The 22,189-nt window shown below is 44.7% G+C and overlaps 1 protein-coding gene across 6 annotated transcripts in view; it reads left to right on the top strand.

Annotated features, from left to right (window-relative positions):
* LOC137249799 (zinc finger protein 892-like) overlaps positions 1-22,189 on the top strand; it is a 185,026-nt gene that overhangs the window by 65,967 nt on the left and 96,870 nt on the right. For 4 of the 6 annotated variants that reach the window (XM_067781726.1, XM_067781724.1, XM_067781729.1 and 1 more), the window contains exon 7: positions 10,227-10,340. In XM_067781726.1, the coding sequence (XP_067637827.1) occupies positions 10,227-10,340 (114 nt within the window). The remainder of the gene's footprint in view (positions 1-10,226; positions 10,341-22,189) is intronic. The other 2 variants (XM_067781728.1, XM_067781727.1) reach the window with 1 other exon arrangement.

Below are 22,189 nucleotides of genomic sequence, written 5' to 3'. Positions count from 1 at the left end.
TAATATATATTATAAATGGCAAAGTTTGGATGTGAAGATGTTTGGATGTTTGGATGTTTGGATGTTTGGATGTTTGTCCAGACGTTTGTCTTTGTGACTCAATCACGCAAGAACGGCTGGACCGATTTGGATGAAATTTTGCACACATATAGCCAATAGTATAGAAGGATCTACTAACTATATATTTTTGAAAAGGGGCGTGGTCCCCGCCCCCTAGGAGCAGTTATAATTTAATTATTATATTTTTTCGTTTTTGCGACTGAATCACGCCAGAATGGCTACACGGATTTTGATGAAATTTGGGACACAGACAGTAGTCTACTAGCGAAATTCTTTTCGAATATGGAAAGAGGGGTGGGGGTCCCACGACCACTTCAAAAAATTATTTTTCAATAATTTTTACACATTATAACTTTACGTATACTGGCCTTCACCAATATCACAGACTCAAGGGGTCAAATAAGTCGAGGGCTTACAAAGTAAGCAGTGATACCTTCCGCCCTCCCCCCTTTATCTCCCCCTCTGGTGTAAAATCTATAAATTGTTATAATTCAATATAAATTTTCTCCTAAATCAATAGTTTTTGGTATCTGGTACATACAGAACGAGATCTAGACAATTTTGGAGGAACGATCAGTGGTCCTCTCCTCTACTCCCGCCATCCGCCCTCCATCAATCGTTTTTATTAGCACGCTTTTATTAGCTTTACCTGTATGTTTCTATGTAACTTTTTATTCGCTCCAATGCGCCTGCTGCCTTATTAACATGGTTTTATAATTAGCTTCACCTTATTTGTAATCCCGTAAGGGTCATATCGAGACCCTCCGGGATCCCGTCGGGGTTATTTTGGGACATTTTCGGGACTATTCTGGAATCATTTCGGGACTATTTCGGGATCATTTTGGGACCCTTCCGGGATCATTTCTGTATAGTTTTCGGGATCCGTCCGGGATCCCGTCGGGGTTATTTTGGGACATTTTCGGGACTATTCTGGAATCATTTCGGGATCCGTCCGGGATCCCGTCGGGGTACTTTCGGGATCATTTGCGTACCTTCGAGAGATAAATTCTTGATGGTTTCCGGGATCATTACGGGACTTTTTCGGGGTCAGTTTGGGTCCTTTCCGTAATCATTCCTGGATGGTTTTAGGGATCCGTCCGGGATCCCGTCGGGACCATTTCGGGGCTATTTCGGGATCATTAGGGGTATCTTCCGGCATCATTTCTGCATGGTTTTCGAGATCCGTCCGCGATCCCGTCAGGGTCATTTCGGGACTATTTCGGGATAATTTGGGGTACCTGCCTGCATCATTTCTGGATGGTTTTCGGTGTCCGTCCGGGATCCCGTCGGTGTCATTTCGGGACCATTTGGGGTCCATTCCGGCATCATTTCTGGATGGTTTTCGGGATCCGTCCGGGATCCTATCGGGGTCAATTTGGGACTTTTGCGGGATCATTTGGGTATCTTCCGGCATCATTTCTGGATGGTTTTCGGGATCCGTCCGGGATCCCGTCGATGTCATTTCGGGACTATTACGGAATCATTTGGGTACCTTCCGGCATCATTTCTAGATGGTTTTCGGATCCATCCGGGATCCCGTCGGGGTCATTTCGGAACTTTTTCTCGACTAATACAGGATCATTTGGGGAACCTTTCGGCATCATTTGAGGATGGTTTACGGGATCCGTCCGGGATCCCGTCGGCGTCATTTTGGGACTTTTGCGGGATCATTTGGGGTCTCCTCCGGTATCATTTCTGGATGGTTTACGGGATCCGTCCGGGACCCTGTCGGGGTCATTTTGGGACTTTTGCGGGATCATTTGGGGTCTCTTCCGGCATCATTTTTTTTTTTTACGGTATCCGTCCGGGATCCTGTCGGGGTCATTTTGGGACTTTTGCGGGATCATTTGGGGTCTCTTCCGGCATCATTTCTGGATGGTTTACGGGATCCGTCCGGGACCCTGTCGGGGTCATTTTGGGACTTTAGCGGGATCATTTGGGGTCTCCTCCGGCATCATTTCTGGATGGTTTACGGGATCCGTCCGGGATCTTGTCGGGGTCATTTGGGACTTTTGCGGATCATTTGGGGTCTCTCCCGGCATCATTTCTGGATGGTTTTCGGGATCCGTCCGGGATCCTGTCGGGGTTATTTTGGGACTTTTGCGGGATCGTTTGGGGTCTCTTCCGGCATCATTTCTGGATGGTTTACGGGATCCGTCCGGGACCCTGTCGGGGTCAATTTGGGACTTTAGCGGGATCATTTGGGGTCTCCTCCGGCATCATTTCTGGATGGTTTTCGGGATCCGTCCGGGATCCCGTCGATGTCATTTCGGGACTATTTCGGCATCATTTGGGATACCTTCCGCTATCAATTCTAGATGGTTTTCGGGCTCCGTCCGGGATCCCGTCGGAGTCATTTCGGAATTTTTTCTCGACTAATACAGGATCATTTGGGGACCCTATGGCATCATTTCTGGATGGTTTTCGGAATCCGTCCGCGATCCCGTCAGGGTCATTTCGGGACTATTTCGGGATAATTTGGGGTACCTGCCGGCATCATTTGTGGATGGTTTTCGGTATCCGTCCGGGATCCCGTCGGTGTCATTCCGGGACCATTTGGGGTCCATTCCGGCATCATTTCTGGACGGTTTTCGGGATCCGTCCGGGATCATTTTGGGCCTTTTGCGGGATCATTTGGGGTCTCTTCCGGCATCATTTCTGGATGGTTTACGGGATCCGTCCGGGATCCTGTCGGGGTCATTTTGGGCCTTTTGATGGATCATTTGGGTTCTCTTCCGGCATCATTTCTGGATGGTTTACGGGATCCGTCCGGGATCCTGTCGGGGTCATTTTGGGACTTTTGCGGGATCATTTGGGGTCTCTCCCGGCATCATTTCTGGATGGTTTTCGGGATCCGTCCGGGAACCTGTCGGGGTCATTTTGGGACCTTTGCGGGATCATTTGGGGTCTCTTCCGGCATCATTTCTAGATGGTTTTCGGGATCCGTCCGGGATACCGTCGATGTCATTTCGGGACTTTTTATCGACTAATACAGGATAAGTTGGGGACCCTTTCGGCATCATTTCTGGATAGTTTTAGGGATCCGTTCGGGATCCCGACGGGGTCATATCGGGACCATTTGGGGTACCTACCGGCATCATTTCTGGATGGTTTACGGGATCCGTCCGGGACCCTGTTGGGGTCATTTTGGGACTTTAGCGGGATCATTGGGGGTCTCCTCCGGCATCATTTCTGGATGTTTTCCGGATCCATCCGGGATTCCGTCGGCGTAATTTCGGCACTATTAGGGGGTTATTTGGGGACCTTTCCGTCATCATTTCTGTATAGTTTTAGGGATCCGTTCGGGATCCCGACGGGGTCATATTGGGACCATTTGGGGTACCTACCGGCATCATTTCTGGTTGGTTTTCGGGATCCGTCCGGGGTCCCATCGGGATAATTTCGGGACTATTTCGGGATCATTTGGGTACCTACCTTCATCATTTCTGGATGATTTTCGGGATCCGTACGGGATCCCGTCGGGGTCATTTCATGACTTTTCGGGATCCGCCCGTGATCCCGGCGGGGTCATTTCGGGACTATTTCGGGATCATTTGGGGTACCTAGATGGATAGTTTTCGGGATACGTCCGGGATCCCGTCTGGATCATTTCAGGACTTTTTCGGGATCATTTGGGGTATCTTCCGGCCACTTTTCTAGATGGTTTTCGGTATCCGTCCGGCATTTTGGGGATAACTTGGGAACCTTTCCGGTATCATTTCTGGATAGTTTCCGGGATCCTTCGGGGATCCCGTCAGGGTCATTTCGGAACCCGCGACTAATGCGGGATCATTTGGGGACCCTTTCGCCATCATTTCCGGATGGTTTTCGTGATCCGTCCGGGATACCGTCAGGGTAATTTTGGGACTATTTGGGGATAACTTGGGAACCTTTCCGGCATCATTTCTGGATAGTTTCCGGGATCCGTCGGGAATCCCGTCAGGATCATTTCGGAACTATAAGGGCATCATTTCATTTTTCATCTTTCTTTAAGGGGATCATTTCACCTTCCAGCATCATTTCTGTATACTTTTGGGGATCCGTCCGGGATCCCGACGGGGTCATTTCTGGCCTATTTCGGGATCATTTTGTGGTACCAACCGGCATCATTTCTGGATGATCCGGGATCCGTCCGGGATCCCATCGGGGGAATTTCGGGATCATTTGGGGTCCCTTCCGGCATCATCCCGTCGGGTTTATTTTTTTACTTTTTCGGGAAAATGTCAGGGAATTTCGAGACTGTTCTTGGATCATTTGGGGATCCTTCAGGAATAATTTCTGGATGGTTTTCGGGATCCCGTCGGGGTAATTTCGGGACTTTTTCACGACTATTTCGGGGTCAGTTGCCCTTAAAGATCATTTATGGGTGGTTTTCGGGATCCGTCCGGGATCCCGTCAGGGTTATTTCGCGCCTTTTCGGGACTATTTCGGGATCATTTTGGGACCCTTCCGGGATAATTTCTCTATGATTTTCGCGATCTCTTCGTAGTTTTTTCGCGACTTTATCTGGGAGGATAAATTGCGGACCCTTTAGAGATCAATTCTGGATGGTTTTCGGTATCGGTCTGGGATCCCCTCAAGGTCATTTCGGGACTTTTTCGGGACTATTTCGGAATCATTTTGGGACCCCTCCGGCATAATTTCTGGGTGATTTTCGGGATCTGTCCGGGATCCCGACGGAGTTTTTTCGGGACTTTTTCCGGACTATTTCTGGATTATTTGCGGACGTTTCAGAGCTCAGTTCTGGATGATTTTCGGGATCTGTCCGGGATCCCGTCGGAGTTATTTCGGGGTAATTTTGGGACCCTTCCAGGATAATTTCTTCATGATTTTCGGGATGGGTCTGAGTTTTTCGTGACTTTCGGGACTATTTCGGGATCATTTGCGGAACCTTCAGAGATCAATTCTGGATGGTTTGTGGACTTTTCCTGGATCATTTGGGGATCCCTCCAGAGTCATTTCTGGATGGTTTTCGGGATCCCGTCAGGGTCATTTCGGGCCTTTTTCGTGACTACTATTTCGGAATCATTTTGGGACTCTTCCGGGATAATTTCTGGGCGATTTTCGGGATTTGTCCGGGATCCCGTCAGAGTTTTTTCGGGACTTTTTCGGACTATATCGGGATCATTTGCGGACCGTTCAGGAATCAAATCTGGATGGTTTTCGGGATCCGTCTGGGATCCCGTCAGGGTCATTTCGAGACTTTTCGTGACTACTTCGGGATTATTTTGGGACCCTTCCGGCATCATTTCTGGATAGTTTTCGAGATTTGTCCAGGATCCCGTCGGCATCATTTCGTGACTATTTGATGTCATTTAGGGACACTTCCGGGATCATTTTAGGTCTCTTCGTAACCGGTAATTCAGCACACATGGCCGTGGATTTACGGCAAATTATTCGTAATTAAAATTCGGTATGTTTTATCTTTAATATATCACAGCTTTTTCGTTCTATTTTTAAATGAATCCTGTACGAACTATTACAACTATAATTAAAATTTTTGTAATATTTTAACCAACTAAATACCCGAAAAAGCAACACTGCTTTCATTTAAAAACTTCTTTTTGGTTTTAGCTAATTGTAGTTTCACTCCTTTGTTCTATGAGTAGTAATTCTTTCACCCCTGTCATATCAATTAATTTAACTTAGAAACAAAATGTATTTTTTTTAATTCGAAAAAAGTGTATTGTACTATTCATGTAAGCGTGCCCATCAGCTCAGTTAGTTTTTTTTTTTTACTGTATTAAAAAATAAAATACATTGACAGCAAAAATTTTTAAACAGACAACTTGATAAGCAGGCTAACGTGAATAGCACATATATTTTATTTTCTCCTTGCGGACGGGGCCGCGGGTAAAGGCTAGTATATTATAAATGGCAAAGTTTGGATGTTTGGATGTTTGAATGTTTGGATGGTTGTCCAGACGTTTGTCTTTGTGACTCAATCACGCAAGAACGGCTGTACCGATTTGGATGAAATTTTGCACACATATAATCAATAGTCTAGAAGGATCTACTAGCTATATATTTTTCAAAAGGGGCGTGGTCCCCGCCCCCTAGGAACAGTTATAATTTAATTATTATATTTTTTCGTCTTTGCGACTGAATCACGCCAGAATGGCTACACGGATTTTGATGAAATTTGGGACACAGACAATAGTCTACTAGCGAAATTTTTTTCGAACATGGAAAGAGGGGTGGGGGTCCCACGACCCCTTCGAGCAATTACTTTTTAATAATTTTTACACATTATAACTTTACGTATACTGACCTTCACCAATATCACAGACTCAAGGGGTCAAATAAGTCGAGGGCTTACAAAGTGAGCAGTGACACCCTCCACCCCCTCCCCCCTTTATCTCCCCCTCTGGTGTAAAAATCTATAAATTGTTATAACTCAATATAACTTTTCTCCTAAATCAATAGTTTTTGGTATCTGGCACATGCAGATCGAGATCTAGACAATTTTGGAGGAACGATCACTGGTCCTCCTACTACTCCCGCCATCCGCCCTCCGTCAATTGTTTTTATTAGCTTTACCTGTATGTTTCTATGTAACCCTTCAGTCGCTCCAACGCGCCTGCTGCCTTATTAACACGGTTTTATAATTAGCTTCAACTTATTTGTAATCCCGCTAGGGTCATATCGAGACCCTTCCGGTGTAATTTCTGGATGGTTTTCGGGATCCGTCCGGGATCCCGCCGGGGTCATTTCGGGACTATTTCGGGATCATTTTCTGTATAGTTTTCGGGATCCGTCCGGGATCCCGTCGGGGTTATTTTGGGACATTTTCGGGACTATTCCGGGATAATTTCGGAACTATTTCGCGATCATTTGGGGACCTTTCCGGCATCATTTCTGGATGGCTTTCGGGATCCGTCCGGCATCCCGTCGGGGTATTTTCGGGATAATTTGTGTACCTTTGTGAGATAAATTCTTTACTGTTTCCGCGATCACTACGGGACTTTTTTGGGGTCATTTTGGGTCCCTTCCGCCATCATTTCTGGATGGTTTTCGTGATCCGTCCGGGATCCCGTCGGGGTCATTTCGCGACTTTTTCGGGATCATTTGGGGTCCCTTCCGGCATCATTTCTGGATGGTTTTCGGGATACGTTAGGGATCATTGCGGGACTATTAGGGGATCATTTGAAGTCCTTTCCGGCATCATTTCTGCATAGCTTTCGGGATTCGTCGGGGATCATTTCGGGACTATTAGGAGATCATTTGAAGACCTTTCCGGCATCATTTCTGCATAGTTTCCGCGATCAGTCGGAGAGATCGACGGGGTCATTTCGGGATCATTTCTGCATAGTTTCCGGGGTTCGTCCGAGATACCGTCGGGGTCATTTCGGGACTTTTTCTCGACTAATATGGGATCATTTTGGGACTATTTCGGGATCATTTTTGGGTACCTACCGGCATTATTTCTAGATGGTTTTCGGTATCCGTCCAGGTTCCCGTCGGGGTCATTTCGGAACTTTTTTGGGGTCTCTTCCGGCATCATTTCTGGATGGCTTTCGGGATTCGTCCGGGATCCCGTCGGGATCATTTCGGGACTTTCTCGACTAATACGGGATCATTTGGGGGCCCTTTCGGCATCATTTCTGGATTGTTTTAGGGATTCGTCCGGGATTCCGTCGGGGTCATTTCGGGACTTTTTCTCGACTAATACGGGATAATTTGAGGACCCTTTCGGCATCATTTCTGGATGGTTTTCGGGATTCGTCCGGGATTCCCTCAGGGTGATTTCGAGACTATTAGGGGATCATTTGAAGACCTTTCCGGCATCATTTCTGGATAGTTTTGGGGATCCGTTCGGAATCCCGACGGTCATTTTGGGACTATTTCGGGATCACTTTGGGGTACCTACCGGCATCATTTCTGGATGGATTTCGGTGTCCGTCCGGGATCCCGTCGGGGTCATTTCGATACTTTTTCGGGATTTTTTGGGGTCCCTTCCAGCATCATTTCTGGATGGTTTTAGGGATCCCTCCGGGATCCCGTTGGGTTAATTTCGGGACTATTCCGGGATCATTTGGTGCACCTTCCGGCATCATTTATACATGGTTTTCGGGATCCGTCCGTTATCCCGTCGGAGTAATTTCGGGACTTTTTCTCGAATAATACGGGATAATTTAGGAACCATTTCGGCATCCGGGAGCCGTTGGGGTCATTTTAGGACCATTAGGGGATAATTTGGGCCCTTTTCGGCATCATTTCTGGATAGTTTTAGGGATCCGCTCGGGATCCCGACGGGGTCATTTCGGGATCATTTGGGGTACCTACCGGCATCATTTCTGGTTGGTTTTCGGGATCCGTCCCGGATCCGGTCGGGTAAGTTCGGGACTATTTCGGGATCATTTGGGTACCTACCGGCATCATTTCTGGTTGGTTTTCGGGATCCGTACGGGATCCCGTCAGGTTCATTTCGGGTCTTTTTCGGGATCATTTAAGCATGGTTTTCAGGATCCGTCCGAGATCCCGTCAGGGTAATTTCTGGTCTTTTCCGAGACTATTTCAGGATCATTTTGGGACCCTTCCAAGGTCATTCCTAGATGGATTTCGGGATCTGTCCGTCATCCCGTTAGGATCATTTAGGGATCCGTTCGAGATCCCGTCAGGGTCATTTCGGGACTATTTTGGGATTATTTTTGGATGGTTTTCGGTATCCGTCCGGGATCCCGTCGGGGTCCTTTCGGGATTTCATTTCGGGATTTTTTTTGTTACTTTTTCGGGATTATTATGGGGCCCCCTTCCGGGATCATTTCGCGGACTATTCGCGAATAATACGGGATCATTTGGGGACCCTTTCGCCATCATTCTGGAAGGTTTTCGGGATCCATCCGGGACCTTGTCAGGGTAATTTCGGGACTATATGGGGGATCATTGGGGCACCTTTCGGGCATCATTTCTGGATAGTTTCCGGGATCCCTCGGGGATCCCTTCAGGGTCATTTCGGGATCATTTGGGGATCCCTCCAGTCATTTTTGGATGGTTTTCGGGATCTCGTCAGGGTCATTTCGGGCCTTTTTCGTGACTATTTCGGAATCATTTTGGGACCCCTCCGGGATAATTTCTGGGTGATTTTCGGGATTTGTTCAGGATCCCGTTGCAGTTTTTTCGGGACTTTTTCCGGACTATTTCGGGATCATTTTCGGACCGTTCGGTAATCAATTCTGGATGGTTTTCGCGATCCGTCCGGGATCCCGTCAGGGTCATTTCGGGACTTTTCGTGACTACTTCGGGAATATTTTGGGACCCTTCCGGCATCATTTCTGGATAGTTTTCGGGATTTGTCCGGGATCCCGTCGGCATCATTTCGTGACTATTTTGGTGTCATTCAGGGACTCTTCCGGGATCATTTTAGGTCTCTTCGAAACCGGTAATTCAGCACACATTGCCGTGGATTTACTGCAATTTATTCGTAATTAAAATTCGGTATGTTTTATCTTTAATATCTAACACAGCTTTTTCGTTTTATTTTTAAAGGAATCCTGTAACGAACTGTTACAACTATAATTACAATTTTTGTAATATTTTAACCAACTAAACACACGAAAAGCAACACTACTTTCATTTAAAAAATTCTTTTTGGTTTTAGCTAATTGTAGTATCACTCCTTTGTTCTATGAGTAGTAATTCTTTCACCCCTGTTATATCAATTAATTTAACTTAAAAACAAAATGTATTTTTTTAATTCGAAAAAAAAGTATTGTACTATTCATGTAAGCGTGCCTATCAGCTCATTTAACTCTTTTTTTTTAATGTATTAAAAAATAAAATACATTGACAGAAGCAATTTTTAAACAGACAACTTGATAAGCAGGCTAACGTGAATAGCACATATATTTTATTTTCTCCTTGCGGACGGGGCCGCGGGTAAAGGCTAGTATATAGTATATACTCCATACAAATCGACTGTTCAGATAAGGAGCTTTTCGTCATTTCTGTCCCTGTTTAACAGCTAGAAACTTCAAATTGCATCAAGTTATGCCTGGTCATAGCTTTCTCATGTGGACCACAAGAAACGTGAAACCTCTCATCCTCACACAAAGTACCGATCTGTTTTTTGTATTATATTTATGGAAAATGTCGCTTAAGTATATGTTTTTAAGCTGCCAATAATCATCTCAATTCATAAGTAAAAATGTTTTAATATTTTCAAGTACCAGACTAGCACTCACTATGAAAATGACAACTCTGATCTTTTGGCAGAAATGGATATTATTGAGGAAACGGAGACTGAAGACATTTTAAGTAAAAGCGTATATGAGACAGAGGTATGTAAGTTGATATTATTAACAACAATTCATTTCATCAATATATGTGACCCGGTCTATGAAAAGGTGGCTTATGACTAAAAAAAAATTTTACCACTTTTTTTTCTGGTTTCGATAGTTTTTGAGACGCTCTTTCACGTGGTGAAAACTAGAAAGTCCTAACTTGCTTAGAAGTGTTCTGGAGGTGATATTTTCATCCACTTCCATTTGACATTCAGCTTGAAACAATGCTTGTAGTTCTTCCTAGTAATTGATACCAACATCATCGACAGAATCGTCATCATTCTCTTCGTTTTCACAGAAATATGTTTGAAAAACCTCGCTAAATTCATCTTCGACAGACATTATTCACAAGCGGCACACGTCCTACTCGTTCAGCATTGCTTTTAAATCTGAGCACTCGGTCAGAAACTGGTTTGTGCTTTGCATTGAAAAAAACATCGCTCTTTATATACACACACGAACTTATCTCATTTATGCTCTTTTGCCTTTTTTGGTTGCCTTTTGGGCATGACTGCCTATAATGCAAAAGAAAAACTACTAAGAAACTGAAGAAAGGCATTGTTTATCTTTAACAGCTGTTTCTCGCAATTTCTTTTTTGAGTCATAAGCCACCTTTTCATAGACCGGGTCACATATTAGAAAGATATTAGTACAATAAGATCCAAAAGCTTTTAGTATACCCAAAATACTAAACAAATATCATAACAATAGGCGAAATTAATTTGATTTGATTTGGTAAACAAATATAAATCCAGGAACAAAAATATATATATGATAAACAGTCGCAACAATAAAATTTTTTTTCAAGTTAAGGAAACGAGAAACATTTAATTGAAAAAAAGTTCAGAAAATTGTTGAAATAAAAGGAAATTCAAAGCGTTAAAGTCAATTATCACCTAAATATCTGCTTGGAGGAACAAATTCCGTTAAAGTATTAAGTTTGTCACGAACCTCAAAATAATAAGTATACTGAATTGATGAGGATGAAGATCTGAGTCGATGTACCAATGTCCGTGTGTCCGTCTGTATGTTTCAATGCAAACTATTCCTCAAATTTTTGAGAAATCTGAACGAAATTTTGTCAGATGGTATATCTTGGTGTCGGATTAGACATGGATCGGAATACAATAGAATATATTCCCCATACAACCGATTTTTCAGACAAGGAGCTTTTATTGTAATATCTTCCTCAATTTATCAGTTAGAAACTTCAAATTCCACCAAATGCTTAGGTATAGGACATACATTGTTTTCTGGAAAATTGTATAGATCGGTGGTATATATAGCATATATCCCATATAACCGATTGTTCAGATAAGAAATATTGCACAATTTATATACCATTTTTTTTAGCTCTAAGCTTCAAATTTCACCCGATTACGTATATAGTATATATTAGCCGTGTTTTTTAACACGCGCGTATACGTTTCGTTTGCGCGTGTAAAAAACGCCTATCTTCGCTTAGATAATGCTTAGGAGACCCATCTAGCGGCTTAGGAGACCCAACTAGCTACAGCAACAGGGTGTACCGAAAAGCGGAGACGCAACGCTCTGATGGCCATAGGGTATAACATATAGCTGAATCAGTTGCGATGAATTGTGGACACACATAGAATACATAGAATTAGTGTAGAGGGTGAAACAAAGACACATATTTCAGTTACATCTGAGTATAATGCGTATTGAAATTTAGTAGGACAAAATGTATGCGCAGCAATTTCAGAGGTGTATTTATAGTTTGTCTCTTAGCAGTCAATATAAAGTTTAAACGTAAACGGATATACGCGTGTTAAAAAACACGGCTATTGTCTGGTAAAATTTTAGAGATCGGACGCATCTAATATCTAATCTATCTAATATATATTATAAATGGGAAAGTTTGGATGTTAAGATGTTTGGATGTTTGGATGTTTAGATGTTTGGATGTTTGGATGTTTGGATGTTTGTCCAGACGTTTGTCTTTGTGACTCAATAACGCAAGAACGGCTGATCCGATTTGGATGAAATTTTGCACACATATAGCCAATAGTCTAGAAGGATCTACTAGCTATATATTTTTCAAAAGGGGCGTGGTTCCCGCCCCCTAGGAACAGTTATAATGTAATTATTATATTTTTTCGCCTTTGCGACTGAATCACGCCAGAATGGCTACACGGATGTTGATGAAATTTGGGACACAGACAGTAGTCTACTAGCGAAATTTTTTTCGAACATGGAAAGACGGGTGGGGGTCCCACGACCCTTCGAGAAATTATTTTTCATAATTTTTACACATTATAACTTTACGTATACTGGCCTTCACCAATATCACAGACTCAAGGGGTCAAATAAGTCGAGGGCTTACAAACTAAGCAGTGACACCCTCCGCCCGCCCCCCTTTATCTCCCCCTCTGGTGTAAAATCCATAAATTGTTATAACTCAATATAAATTTTCACCTAAATCAATAGTTTTTGGTATCTGGCACATGCAGATCGAGATCTAGACAATTTTGGAGGAACGATCAGTGGTCCTCTCCTTTTACTCCCGCCATCCGCCCTCCTTCAATTGTTTTTATCAGCACGCTTTTATTAGCTTTACCTGTATGTTTCTATGTAACTTTTCATTCGCTCCTACGCCTGCTGCCTTATTAACATGGTTTTGTAATTAGCTTCACCTCATATGGAGACCCTTGCGGGGTCATTTCTGGACGGTTTTCGGGATTCGTCCGGGATCCCGCCGGGGTAATTTCGGGACTTTTTCGGGATCATTTTGGGACCCTTCCGGGATCATTTCTGTAATGTTTTCGGGATCCTTCCGGGATCCCGTCGGGGTTATTTTGGGACATTTTCGGGACTATTCCGGAATCATTTCGGGATTATTTCGCGATCATTTGGGGACCCTTCCGGCATCATTTCTGGATGGTTTTCGGGATCAGTCCGGGAACCCGTCGGGGTACTTCGGGATCATTTGCGTGCCTTCGAGAGATAAATTCTTGATGGTTGCCGGGATCATTACGGGACTTTTTCGGGGTTATTTTGGGCCCCTTTAGGCATCATTTCTGGATGGTCTTCGAGATTCGTCCGGCTTCCCGTCGGGGTCATTTCGGGACATTTTCGCGACTAATACGGGATCATCTGGGGACCCTTTCGGCATCATTTCTGGATGGTTTTCGGGATCCGTCCGGGATCTCGTCGGAGTAATTTGGGGACTTTTTCGGGATCATTTGGGGGCTCTTCCGGCATCATTTCTGGATGGTTTTCGGGATCCGTCCGAGATCTCGTCGGGGTCATTTGGGGACTTTTTCGGGATCATTTGGGGGCTCTTCCGGCATCATTTCTGGATCGTTTTCGGGATCCGTCCGGGATCCCGTCGGGGTCATTTCGGGACTTTTTCGCGACTAATATGGGTTCATTTGGGAACCCTTTCGGCATCATTTCTGGATGGTTTTCGGGATCCGTTTCGGATCTCGTCGGGGTCATTTGGGGACTTTTTCGGGATCATTTGGGGGCTCTTGCGGCATCATTTCTGGATGGTTTTCGGGATCCGTCCGGGATCTCGTCGGGATCATTTGGGGACTTTTTCGGGATCATTTGGGGGCTCTTCCGGCATCATTTCTGGATGGTTTTCGGGATCCGTCCGGGATCCCGTCGGGGTCATTTCGGGACTTTTTCGCGACTAATACGGGATCATTTGGGAACCCTTTCGGCATCATTTCTGGATGGTTTTCGGGATCCGTCCGGGATCCCGTCGGGGTCATTTCGGGACTTTTTCGCGACTAATACGGGATCATTTGGGAACCCTTTCGGCATGGTTTTCTGGATCCGTCCGGGATCCCATCAGGGTAATATCGGGACTATTAGGGGATCATTTGGGGACCTTTCCGGCATCATTTCTGGATAACTTTCGGGATGCCGACGAGGTCATTTCGGGACTATTTCGGGATCATTTGGGATACCTACCGGCATCATTTCTGAATGGTTTTTGGGATTCGTCCGGGATCCCGTCGAGGTCCTTTCGGGACATTTTCTCGACTAATACGGGATCATTTGCGGACCCTTTCGGCATCATTTCTTGATAGTTGTCGGGATCCGTTCGGGATCCCGTCACGGTCATTTCGGGACTATTATGGGATCATTTGAGGACCTTTCCGGCATCATTTCTGGATAGTTTTCGGAATCCTTTCGGGATCCCGTCGCGGTCATTTCGGGACTACTTCGGGATCATTTTGGGACCTTCCCAAGATCATTTCTGGATGGATTTCGGGATCTGTCCGGGATGCCGTCAGGGTCATTTGGGACTATTAGGTGATCATTTGAGGACCTTTCCGGCATCACTTCTGGATGGTTTTCGGTATCCGTTCAGGATCCCGTCGGAATAATTGCGGGACTTTTTCGGGATCATTTGGGGTCCGGGGGTTTCCGGCATCATTTCTGTATGGTTTTTGGGATTCGTCCGGCATCCCGTCGGGGTCATTTCGGGACTTTTACTCAACTAATACGGGATAATTTGCGGGCCCTTTCTGTATCATTTCTGGATAGTTGTCCCGAACGGATCCCGTCAGGGTCTTTTCGGAACTATTAGGAGATCATTTGAGGACCATCAGGGTCATTTCGGGACTTTTTCGGCAACAATTAAGATTGGTTTTCAGGATTCGTCCGGGATCCCGTCAGGTAATTTCTGGACTTTTCCGAGACTATTTCGGGATCATTTTGGGACCCTCCCAAGATCATTTCTGGATGGATTTTGGGATCTGTCCGGGTTGCCGTCAGGATCATTTTGGGACTATTAGGTGATCATTTGAGGACCTTTCCGGCATCACTTCTACATGGTTTTCGGTATCCGTTCAGGATCCCGTCGGAATAATTGCGGGACTTTTTCGGGATCATTTGGGGTCCCTTCCGGCATCATTTCTGGATGGTTTTTGGGATTCATCCGGCATCCCGTCAGGGTCATTTCGGGACTTTTTCTCGACTAATACAGGATCATTTGCGGGCCCTTTCGGCATCATTTCTAGATAGTTATCGGGATCCGTTAGGGATTCCGTCAGTGTCTTTTCGGAACTATTAGGAGATCATTTAAGGACCTTTCCGACATCATTTCTGGATAGTTTTCGGGATCCTTTCGGGGTCCCGTAGGGGTCATTTCGGGACTTTTTCGGGATCATTTAAAGATGGCTTTCAGGATTCGTCCGGGAACCCGTCAGGGTCATTTCTGGACTTTTCCGAGACTATTTCGGGATAATTTTGGGACCTTCCCAAGATCATTTCTGGATGGATTTCGGGATCAGTCCGGGATGCCGTCAGGGTCATTTTGGGACTATTAGGTGATCATTTGAGGACCTTTCCGGCATCACTTCTGGATGGTTTTCGGTATCCGTTCAGGATCCCGTCGGATTCATTGCGGGACTTTTTCGGGATCATTTGGGGTCCCTCCCAAGATCATTTCTGGATGGATTTCGGGATCTGTTGGGGATCCCGTCAGGGTCATTTAGGGATGCGTTCGAGATCCCGTCAGGGTCATTTCGGGACTTCTTTGGGACTATATAGGGATCGTTTCTGGATGGTTTACGGGATCCGTAAAGGGCCCCTTAAGGCTAATTTCGGGACTATCAGGTGATCATTTGAGGACCTTTCCGGCATCACTTCTGGATGATTTTCGGTATCCGTTCGGGATCCCGTCGGAATCAATGCGGGACTTTGTCGGAATAATTTGGGATCCCTTCCGGCATTATTTCTGGATGGTTTTCGGGATTTGCTCGGGATCCCGTCGGGGTTATTACGGGACCTTTTCGGGGCTAATACGGGATCATTTGGGGATCCTCTAGGGGTCGTTTCGTGACTTTTTCTGTATTATTTCGGGATCATTTGGGGACCCTTCCGGCATAATTTCTTGATGGTTTGCCGGATCCATCAGGGTCGTTTCGGGACCATTTTGGGATCATTTGGGGACCCTTCCGAGATCATTTCTGGATCCGTCCGCGATGCCGTAGGAGCCATTTCGGGATTTTTTGTTACTTTTCCGGGATAGTTTTTGGACCCTTCCGGGATCATTTCTGGATCTGTGCGGGATCCCATTTGGGTCATTTCCGGACTATTTCGGGATCAATTTGGGACCCTTCCGGGTTCATTTCTGTATGTTTTTCGCGATCCGTCGTGGATCCCCTCGGAGCCATTTCGGAACTTTTTCTGGAGTATGTCGGGATAATTTAGGGACCCTTCCTGAATATTTTCTGGATGGTTTTTGAGATCCGCCCGGGAGCCCGTCATGGTCATTTCGGAACCTTTTCGGGATCATTTTGGAACACCTTCAGGGATCATTTCTGTGTGGTTCTCTGGATACGTCTAGAATCGTGTGGTTGTCATTTCTGGTTTTTTTGGGACTATTCCGGGAACTTTTGGAGACCCTTCCGGGGCATTTCTGGATGGTTTTCGGGATCCGTCCGCGATAGCGTGGGGGTCATTTCGTAGCTTTTTCTGGATAATTTCGGGATCATTTGGGATGCTATCAGGTTATCAACTCATTTAGTTCTTTTTTTTACTCAATTACAAAAATAAAATGCATTAGACAAAAAAAAAATTTTTTTAAACAGATAACTTGCTAAGTAGGCTAACGCGACTAGCCCATATATTTAAATTTCTCCTTGCGGACGGGGCCGCGGGTAAAGGCTAGTATATACATATATTATAAATGGCAAAGTTTGGATGTTTGGATGTTTGTCCAGACGTTTGTCTTTGTGACTCAATCACGCAAGAACGGCTGGACCGATTTGGATGAAATTTTGCACACATATAGCCAATAGTAGAGAAGGATCTACTAGCTATATATTTTTCAAAATGGGCGTGGTCCCGCCCCCTAGGAACAGTTATAATTTAATTATTATATTTTTTCGTCTTTGCGACTGAATCACGCCAGAATGGCTACACGGATTTTGATGAAATTTGGGACACAGACAATAGTCTACTAGCGAAATTTTTTTCGAACATGGAAAGAGGGGTGGGGGTCCCACGACCCCTTCGAGCAATTACTTTTTAATAATTTTTACACATTATAACTTTACGTATACTGACCTTCACCAATATCACAGAATCAAGGGGTCAAATAATTCGAGGGCTTACAAAGTGAGCAGTGACACCCTCCACCCCCTCCCCCCTTTATCTCCCCCTCTGGTGTAAAAATCTATAAATTGTTATAACTCAATATATAACTTTTCTCCTAAATCAATAGTTTTTGGTATCTGGCACATACAGATCGAGATCTAGACAATTTTGGAGGAACGATCAGTGGTCCTCTCCTTCTACTCCCGCCATCCGCCCTCCGTTAATTGTTTTTATTAGATTTACCTGTATGTTTCTATGTAACTCTTCATTCGCTCCAACGCGCCTGCTGCCTTATTAACACGGTTTTATAATTAGCTTCAACTTATTTGTAATCCCGCTAGGGTCATATCGAGACCCTTCCGGTGTAATTTCTGGATGGTTTTCGGGATCCGTCCGGGATCCCGCCGGGGTCATTTCGGGACTTTTTCGGGACTATTTCGGGATCATTTTGGGACCCTTCCGGGATAATTTCTGTATAGTTTTCGGGATCCGTCCGGGATCCCGTCGGGGTTATTTTGGGACATTTTCGGGACTATTCCGGGATAATTTCGGAACTATTTCGCGATCATTTGGGGACCTTTTCGGCATCATTTTTGGATAGCTTTCGGGATCCGTCCGGCATCCCGTCGGGGTATTTTCGGGATAATTTGCGTACCTTTGTGAGATAAATTCTTTACTGTTTCCGGGATCACTACGGGACTTTTTCGGGGTCATTTTGGGCCCCTTCCGCCATCATTTCTGGATGGTTTTCGTGATCCGTCCGGGATCCCGTCGGGGTCATTTCGCGACTTTTTCGGGATCATTTGGGGTCCCTTCCGGCATCATTTCTGGATGGTTTTCGGGATCCGTTAGGGATCATTTCGGGACTATTAGGGGATCATTTGAAGACCTTTCCGGGATCATTTCTGCATAGCTTTCGGGATTCGTCGGGGATCATTTCGGGACTATTAGGAGATCATTTGAAGACCTTTCCGGCATCATTTCTGCATAGTTTCCGGGATCAGTCGGGGAGATCGACGGGTCATTTCGGGATCATTTCTGCATAGTTTCCGGGGTTCGTCCGAGATACCGTCGGGGTCATTTCGGGACTTTTTCTCGACTAATACGGGATAATTTGGGGACCCTTTCGGCATCATTTCTGGATGGATTTCGGTATCCGTCCGGGATCCCGTCAGGGTAATTTCGGGACAATTAGGGGATCATTTGAAGACCTTTCCGGCATCATTTCTGCATAGTTTCCGGGATCCGTCGGGGGTCTCGACGGGGTAATATCGGGACTATTTCGGGATCATTTCTGCATAGTTTCCGGGGTTCGTCCGAGATACCATCGGGGTCATTTCGGGACTTTTTCTGGACTAATATGGGATCATTTTGGGACTATTTCGGGATCATTTTTGGGTACCTACCGGCATTATTTCTAGATGGTTTTCGGTATCCGTCCAGGTTCCCGTCGGGGTCATTTCGGAACTTTTTCGGGATTTTTTGGGGTCTCTTCCGGCATCATTTCTGGATGGCTTTCGGAATTCGTCCGGGATCCCGTCGGGATCATTTCGGGACTTTCTCGACTAATACGGGATCATTTGGGGACCCTTTCGGCATCATTTCTGGATTGTTTTAGGGATTCGTCCGGGATTCCGTCGGGGTCATTTCGGGACTTTTTCTCGACTAATACGGGATAATTTGAGGACCCTTTCGGCATCATTTCTGGATGGTTTTCGGGATCCGTTCGGGATTCCCTCAGGGTGATTTCGAGACTATTAGGGGATCATTTGAAGGCCTTTCCGGCATCATTTCTGGATAGTTTTGGGGATCCGTTCGGAATCCCGACGGGGTCATTTTGGGACTATTTCGGGATCACTTTGGGGTACCTACCGGCACCATTTCTGGATGGTTTTCGGTGTCCGTCCGGGATCCCGTCGGGGTCATTTCGATACTTTTTCGGGATTTTTTGGGGTCCATTCCGGCATCATTTCTGGATGGTTGGGTTAATTTCGGGACTATTTCGGGATCATTTGGTGCACCTTCCGGCATCATTTATACATGGTTTTCGGGATCCGTCCGTTATCCCGTCGGAGTAATTTCGGGACTTTTTCTCGAATAATACGGGATAATTTAGGAACCATTTCGGCATCCGGGAGCCGTCGGGGTCATTTTAGGACCATTAGGGGATAATTTGGGGCCCTTTTCGGCATCATTTCTGGGGTACCTACCGGCATCATTTCTGGTTGGTTTTCGGGATCCGTCCGGGATCCCGTCGGGTCAGTTCGGGACTATTTCGGGATCATTTGGGTACCTACCGGCATCATTTCTGGATGGTTTTCGGGATCCGTACGGGATCCCGTCAGGTTCATTTCGGGTCTTTTTCGGGATCATTTAAGCATGGTTTTCAGGATCCGTCCGAGATCCCGTCAGGGTAATTTCTGGTCTTTTCCGAGACTATTTCAGGATCATTTTGGGACCCTTCCAAGATCATTCCTGGATGGATTTCGGGATCTGTCCGTGATCCCGTTAGGATCATTTAGGGATCCGTTCAAGATCCCGTCAAGGTCATTTCGGGACTTCTATTTTGGGATTATTTTTGGATGGTTTTCGGGATCCGTCAGGGATCCCGTCGGGGTCCTTTCGGGATTTCATTTCGGGATTTTTTTGTTACTTTTTCGGGATTATTATGGGGCCCCTTCCGGGATCATTTCGAGGACTATTCGCGAATAATACGGGATCATTTGGGGACCCTTTCGCCATCATTCTGGAAGGTTTTCGGGATCCATCCGGGACCTTGTCAGGGTAATTTCGGGACTATATGGGGATCATTTGGGCACCTTTCCGGCATCATTTCTGGATAGTTTCCGGGATCCCTCGGGGATCCCTTCAGGGTCATTTCGGGATCATTTGGGGATCCCTCCAGTCATTTTTGGATGGTTTTCGGGATCTCGTCAGGGTCATTTCGGGCCTTTTTCGTGACTATTTCGGAATCATTTTGGGACCCCTCCGGGATAATTTCTGGGTGATTTTCGGGATTTGTTCAGGATCCCGTTGGAGTTTTTTCGGGACTTTTTCCGGACTATTTCATTTCGGACCGTTCGGTAATCAATTCTGGATGGTTTTCGCGATCCGTCCGGGATCCCGTCAGGGTCATTTCGGGACTTTTCGTGACTACTTCGGGAATATTTTGGGACCCTTCCGGCATCATTTCTGGATAGTTTTCGGAATTTGTCCGGGATCCCGTCGGCATCATTTCGTGACTATTTTGGTGTCATTCAGGGACTCTTCCGGGATCATTTTAGGTCTCTTCGAAACCGGTAATTCAGCACACATTGCCGTGGATTTACTGCAAATTATTCGTAATTAAAATTCGGTATGTTTTATCTTTAATATCTAACACAGCTTTTTCGTTCTATTTTTAAAGGAATCCTGTAACGAACTGTTACAACTATAATTACAATTTTTGTAATATTTTAACCAACTAAACACACGAAAAAGCAACACTACTTTCATGTAAAAAATTCTTTTTGGTTTTACCTAATTGTAGTATCACTCCTTTGTTCTATGAGTAGTAATTCTTTCACCCCTGTTATATCAATTAATTTAACTTAAAAACAAAATGTATTTTTTTAATTCAAAAAAAAAAAGTATTGTACTATTCATGTAAGCGTGCCTATCAGCTCATTTAACTCTTTTTTTTTAATGTATTAAAAAATAAAATACATTGACAGAAGCAATTTTTAAACAGACAACTTGATAAGCAGGCTAACGTGAATAGCACATATGTATATTTTATTTTCTCCTTGCGGACGGGGCCGCGGGTAAAGGCTAGTATATAGTATATACTCCATACAAATCGACTGTTCAGATAAGGAGCTTTTCGTCATTTCTGTCCCTGTTTAACAGCTAGAAACTTCAAATTGCATCAATTTATGCCTGGTCATAGCTTTCTCATGTGGACCACAAGAAACGTGAAACCTCTCATCCTCACACAAAGTACCGATCTGTTTTTTGTATTATATTTATGGAAAATGTCGCTTAAGTATATGTTTCTGTTGTTGTAGCAGTGCTTCGCCCCATCCAATAGATGTGACCGATTACAAAATGTCATCAATATCCTTTAACTGGAGTCCAAGGAAGCTTGCTGTTTCAACAGGGGTGGACCATAATGTGAGGGTTGTTATAGGCGTTGGTCGCTTAAGTATGTAACTCTGTTCACGCTTAAGTATGTAACTCTGTTCTCTATATAGATATTAAATATGCTGTACAGCCGAATATTCGGATATTAGGAATTGGACAAGATTATTGCTCAGCTTCATTCCTGAAATGTGCACGCTCTTACTTGTTGTGTTTGTGAAATGAACTTATAACGCCTTAATAACTGCAAAACATATCGAAATAGTTACTTCTTGGCGATAGACGATTAAATCATATGAAAATTGCTGGCAGGAATAAATGTTTGCGATTATTGCGTTTTGGTCTGAAAAAATTTATTTATTGAGTTCTGGCTCGATATCTTTTTGAATTATTGCATTATTGCTTGAATATTATTAAATTTTGTTAATTTTTATGTTTAGAATGGAGGAGTTGTTACAATTTTTTCAGCAACTCGGGGAAACATTCGTTAGATCATGTGTACCATTTTTGCCATATTAGTACTCCAATATGAATTACATGGTCCAGCTCTAGCTTGGGTTGTGTGAAGTCCATTAAGTAACGTTTTGCAATTTTTTAGAAAGCTTTCGCCAGTAGGTGTTTCAAGGAGTATTCCGAGCTGGATTAAGTAA

This window comes from Eurosta solidaginis, chromosome 4 (genome assembly GCF_040869045.1).
Source record: "Eurosta solidaginis isolate ZX-2024a chromosome 4, ASM4086904v1, whole genome shotgun sequence".
Classification (NCBI taxonomy): domain Eukaryota; kingdom Metazoa; phylum Arthropoda; class Insecta; order Diptera; family Tephritidae; genus Eurosta; species Eurosta solidaginis.
Note: the sequence above shows the minus strand (reverse complement) of the source record. Positions and strands in the feature narration are given on the sequence as shown.